A 5,911-nucleotide genomic window follows, 5' to 3' on the forward strand; every position below is an offset into this window, starting at 1 on the left:
TCAAGTCTTGCTGTTGTTCAGTTGCTCAGTCGTGTCCGACTCTTTGCAACATGGACTGCAGCATGCCAGGCATCCCTGTCCTTCACCATCTCCCAGTGCTTGCTCAAACTCATGTCCATTGAGTTGGTGATGCCATCCAACCAAGTCTAAATAATATAGTTTAATCTATCAGTCTATCAGTTTTTTTTTCAAGTGAAAATGGTGGACATTTCAGAGAATCTGTGAAGTTGACACTATTTTAATAATACTTAGATTTTACTTGCCATTTTCACTGCATTATCTTGATATAAAAGCAATCGTGAATAAAACTACTAGCTGCTGCTGCTAAGTCGCTTCAGTCGTGTCCGACTCTGTGCGACCCCAAAGATGGCAGCCCACCAGGCTCCCCTGTCCCTGGGATTCTCCAGGCAAGAACACTGGAGTGGGTTGCCATTTCCTTCTCCAATGCATGAAAGTGAAAAGTGAAAGTGAAGTCACTCAGTCATGTCTGACTCTTAGCGACCTCATGGACTGCAGCCTTCCAGGCTTCTCCATCCATGGGATTTTCCAGGCAAGTACTGGAGTGGTGTGCCATTGCCTTCTCCGAAACTACTAGCATCAATCAAGATAGTGACACCAAACCACTAGTAGTCATTGTATTCTTCACTGCCATATACTCTCAACAAAAATAAACAAAATAAAAAATCGACTCCGTTTCACTTAAGAATGTCCTTGTCTGGGGCTTCCCTGGTGGCTCAGTGCTAAAGAATCCCCATGCCAAATCCAGGGACACAGGTTCAATCCCTGATCTGGGAAGATCCCACTTGTCTTGGAGCAGCATAGCCCATGTGCCGCAACTATTGAGCCTGTGCTCTAGAGCCCATGTGCCACAACTGCTGAAGCCCACGTGCCCTGGAGCCTGTGCTTCACAACAAAAAAAGCCCGCCCACAATGAGAAGCCCGTGCATTGCAACGAAGAGTAGTCCCTGCTTGCCACAACTAGAGAAAAGCCCACGCAGCAACCAAGACTCAGCACAGGCAAAAATAAATAAAATAATTTTTAAAAAGAATGTCCTTGATGAAATAAAACTGATTTTATGAACTCTTAGCCCACAAGGACACATCTTTTCAAGTGATCACAATTGGTAGTATGCATAAACCATTTCTGCTGCCACCAAATCACAGTGGTTTGTTTTTTCAAGAAAAAGCTCTTGTTATTATTTGAGTTGCAGACTAAATGGACTCTTTTTCTTTCTCACTCTCAAGGAACATCATTCTTTACTTGTAAGACTGACAAACTGCAATTATTCAGAATTTGGTATTTGACATATTTTCTTGAAAATGAACCAAGTAGGCTTGTCACTTTAAGGAAAAAAAACAGACAAGATTTGCTACCAGTGACCAAATTTAGGCTATCAAGTAAAAACTTCAAACTGTGGGAAACTTACACCATCACTGTTAGTTTTTAAGCTTACTATTTCTGCTTTATTGACTAAGCCAAAGCCTTTGACTGTGTGCACAATAAACTGTGGAAAATTCTGAAAGAGATGGGAATACCAGACCGCCTGACCTACCTCTTGAGAAACCTGTATGCAGGTCAGGAAGCAACAGTTAGAACTGGACATGGAACAGACTGGTTCCAAATAGGAAAAGGAGTACATCAAGGCTGTATATTGTCACCCTGCTTATTTAACTTCTATGTAGAGTACATCATGAGAAACTCTGGGCTGGAGGAAGCACAAGCTGGAATCAAGATTGCTGGGAGAAATATCAATAACCTCAGATATGCAGATGACACCACCCTTATGGCATAAAGTGAAGAACTGAAGAGCCTCTTGATGAAAGTGAAAGAGGAGAGTGAAAAAGTTGGCTTAAAGCTCAACATTCAGAAAACGAAGATCATGACATCTAGCCCCATCACTTCATGAGAAACAGATGGGGAAACAGTGGCTGACTTTATTTTTCTGGGCTCCAAAATCACTGCAGATGGTGATTGCAGCCATGAAATTAAAAGACGCTTACTCCTTGGAAGGAAAGTTATGACCAACCTAGACAGTATATTAAAAAGCAGAGACATTACTTTGCCAACAAAGGTCCATCTAGTCCAAGGCTATGGTTTTTCCAGTAGTCATGTATGGATGTGAGAGTTGGACTATAAGGAAAGCTGAGCGCCAAAGAATTGATGCTTTTGAACTGTGGTATTGGAGAAGACTCTTCAGAGTCCTTTGGACTGCAAGGAAATCCAACCAGTCCATCCTAAAGGAGATCAGTCCTGGGTGTTCACTGGAAGGACTGATGTTGAAGCTGAAACTCTAATACTTTGGCCACCTGATGCGAAGAGCTGACTCATTTGAAAAGACCCTGATGCTGGGAAATATTGAGGGCAGGAGGAAAAGGGGACGACAGAGGATGAGATGGTTGGATGGCATCACCGACTCAGTGGACGTGGGTTTGGGTGGATTCCAGGAGTTGGTGATGGATAGGGAGGTCTGGCATGCTGCGGTTCATAGGGTCGCAAAGAGTCGGACACTTGAGCGACTGAAATGAACTGAACACTGTAAGACTTTTCTCAAGAGATCAGCAATGATACTAACAATATGTACAAAGTACAGTATTTTGGTACATACAATGAAATGTGTCAACATTTAGAAGGCCTATATAATTCAGTGAGCCAGCACTTTCCAAATGAGCAATTCAAGATATTACAAAATCATATATGGGTAAGATTAGATCCATTCAATGCTCAACATAGATTAATGAATTTTAATATAATAGAGAATGAAAGGTTGATCATATCTTATGTTGTATCTAACTTCTAAGATATTTGAAAAGGCTATTAAAATATTTCTCCCCTACTATATATTTATGTGAAGTGGGTTTTTTTTTAAAAGATGACTTAAAAAAAAATGTGTTCTTTGGTTGTGCTGGGTCTTCATTGATGCACAAGGGTTTTCTCTAGTAGCGGCGAGCGGGGGCTATTTTGTTGCAGCCCATGGGTTTCTCACTGCAGGGGCTTCTCTTGCTGTGGAGCACAGGCTTTAGGTGCATGGGCTTCAGTAGTTGCAATATGTGGGCTCAGTAGTTGTCGCCTGTGGGTTCCAGGGTGCACAAGCTTCAGTAGTTATGGCGCACAGGTTTAGTTGCTCTGCAGCATATGGATTGTTCCCAGACCAGGAATCAAACCCTTGTACAGGGAAGTCCCGAAGTGAGTTTTTCCTTACTTCAGCCAAAACTTCATATTCTAGGAGTTTGAATGCAGAAGCAGATAAAAGAATACAGCTGTCTTATATTAAGTCGGATATTGAAGAAGGGGGCTTCCTTGGTGACTCAGATGCCAAAGAATCTGCCTGCAACACAGGAGACGCAGGTTTGATCCCTGGGTCAGGAAGATCCCCTGGAGGAGGAAATGGCAACCCACTCCAGTATTCTTGCCTGGAGAATTCCATCAACAGAGAAGCCTGGTGGGGTACAGTCCATGGGGTCACAGAGTCAGACATAACTGAGCAATTAACACCTTTATATATACTGACACTGAAGTCATATGCAAAGTTGTTTTTAAAAAAAAGACACCATCTTTCTCACTAAATTGTTTTGAAAAAGTTATTTTTCATAAAAAATATTCTCGTTAACATGTAATGGTCTTTTATTGTTATTTATTTATAGTTGCACTGGGTCTTTGTTGCCGTGTGTAGGCTTTCTCTAGTTGTGGAGTGTGGGTTTCTCATTGTGGTGGCTTCTCTTTTAGCGGAGCACAGGCTCTAGAGCAGATGAGCTTCGGTAGTTGCAGCGCCCAGGTTTAGTTGCCCCGTGGCATGTGGAATCTTCCTGGACCAGGGATCAAACCCATGTTCCCTACATTGGCAGGCAGATTCTTAACTGCTGGCCCACCAGAGAAGTCCTGTTATTGTTATTTTAAAATGAATTACCAGGTATTTTAAGTATTTTTCAGTTTTAATTTTTAATTTGGTGACTATCAACAGCTATAACCAAAAACAAAAGCTCTATGCGAGCCTTCAAGAATTTTAAAGAATGTAATGGCATTCCAAGGCCAATATGCTTGAGACTCACTGATCTAAAATGTATCAGACCATATCGCCTAAGAGTCTTCCAATGGCTCCCCATATTCTCAGGATAAAAGCCACAAGTCCTTACATAGGCCCACCAGGCTCTATTCTTATCTGTTCCCTCTCCATAAGCTATACCTCCACTCTCCCCCAGCTCATTCCCTTCAGCCATACTTGTTTCTTTACTCTTCGTCCAATAAGCCATACACAATCCGTCTTAGGTACTTTTCACTGGACGTTTTCTCTGCCTGGAAAGTAATTTCCCCTGTTTTCTGCATGGCTATTTGCCTCACTTCCTTAAAGTTTCTGCACAAATGTCATCTTCTCAAAAGTCTAACATGAGGCAGCCTATTTAAAACTGCAATGCTACTGCTACTCCATTCTCCACAGTAACTTCTCTAACATTTGCTTATTATCTACAATGATGCAGTGTGCTGCTCCCACAACGAGTGTTAATATAAGCCCCTAAAGCATGGAAAATGCCTGCCACATTGGACTCAACAAATATTTGTTGAATGTTGAATGAATGAAAGAATTCATCTGACAGCTTGTCAAGTCTCAAGACACATCCACAAAGTCCCAAAAGGATGCAATCTGCAGAGAGAAGACAATGCCAGCAAAGATTTTTTTTTTTTAATTAAAGAAAAAGAAGGGATACGATGATCACAAATTTCATACTGAAAGCGTTATGGGCCTGGAAAAAAGCTCTTGGGAAAAGTCCGGGTTGGGGAATGTTATAAAGGTTGGGCAGGATGCATTTAAGTGTCTGGCCCTGAACTACCTGCCCAACCCCTTCCTAACCCTCCCCTTCTTTATTCCTCCTATTCTCCCGCCTCCCCCGAAGCCACAGTTTCAAAGCCCTCCCTGGACCCCTCCACCAGAACACAAGTAGTCCACACCAAGAGACTGAAACATTTCTAAACTTTATGTAAAAAGCAACAATCAACTAGCCGAAAACGAGCCTCTAAATTCCGTCTCACTCCAGTGCCGTCTCCTCTAAAGTTTGCTCCACGGTCCAGTCACAGTTCTCAGGGGGTCCTGACGGTTTCCCAACGCTGTGTTCCACAGGAAAACAGGGTCCACAGGAAGGCAGGTCATGCGGGACGCCCTGGGTAAGCACCTCTGTACAAGGAAAGCACGAGAAGCAGAAACATTGAGAATCAGTTCACTTAAGAACAAGCGAGAATGCAGGCAAACCCGGGGAACTCAGAGACAGGTACTCACGTACAGCGGTGATACGGCGCGGTCTCAGTTCTCCTCCGGCTTGTCGGCTGGTGGGCCGCAAGGCTGCAGCATCTTCTCCATCAAGTTGAAGCGGACTCGCGCTTTGCTCTCATTCTCGGCAATGGCGAAGTAGTTGAGAAGATCGAAGTGGCCCATGTAGGAGCAGTAGGAGTCGCGGTGCTGGTTCACCAGCCATTCCCACTTCGTGGTGTCCGCGTGGCCGGTGCCGATGTACTTGGACTGCAGATGCTCTAGCTGGCTGTGAATAGTGTAGCGGTCCGTCATCTCACCGCTTTTCCCTTTGCTCCCAGGTGAGAGGCAGCCGACTACAGGAAGGCGCTCTGGAACTTCAAGGGGGACTGCGGAACCTCCGAACCCACGTGGTCGCAGGCGGATGGCGTCACAGCGACGAAGCCACGCAGATTCGCGGTCCCAGGTCTCAGAGGCGGAAGCAGAAGTGTATTCTGTCTGCGAATTGGAGTTGCCTAGGCGACGCTACAAGTGGCCCGCCCCTGTAGAGAGTCCCGCCCCCTTCGCAGAGCGTTGCATGCTGGTCCTTTTCGTAGCCCTTTCCTAAAAGGAGCTTTGCATGCTGGGACTTGTGGTCTCTGAGGGCTGGTAACACAGGCTTTTTAAGAACCCAA

At 44.4% G+C, this 5,911-nt stretch overlaps 1 protein-coding gene across 2 annotated transcripts; it reads right to left on the bottom strand.

Annotated features, from left to right (window-relative positions):
- Positions 1-4,947: 4,947 nt before the first annotated feature.
- Positions 4,948-5,710, bottom strand: SF3B5 (splicing factor 3b subunit 5). 2 transcript variants are annotated; one of them, XM_055534697.1, is made up of 2 exons: positions 5,268-5,710; positions 4,948-5,165 (listed from the first exon to the last, which is right to left on the bottom strand). In XM_055534697.1, exon 1 carries the CDS (start codon positions 5,550-5,552, stop codon positions 5,292-5,294), a length of 261 nt encoding a protein of 86 aa, XP_055390672.1. In that variant the 5' UTR covers positions 5,553-5,710; the 3' UTR covers positions 4,948-5,165; positions 5,268-5,291. The 2 variants fall into 2 exon arrangements, with proteins under 2 accessions (XP_055390672.1, XP_055390671.1); XM_055534696.1 differs by having other exon boundaries at positions 5,272-5,707.
- Between the last annotated feature and the right edge of the window lie 201 nt (positions 5,711-5,911).

This window comes from Bubalus kerabau, chromosome 9 (assembly GCF_029407905.1).
Source record: "Bubalus kerabau isolate K-KA32 ecotype Philippines breed swamp buffalo chromosome 9, PCC_UOA_SB_1v2, whole genome shotgun sequence".
NCBI classification, from domain to species: Eukaryota; Metazoa; Chordata; class Mammalia; order Artiodactyla; family Bovidae; genus Bubalus; species Bubalus kerabau.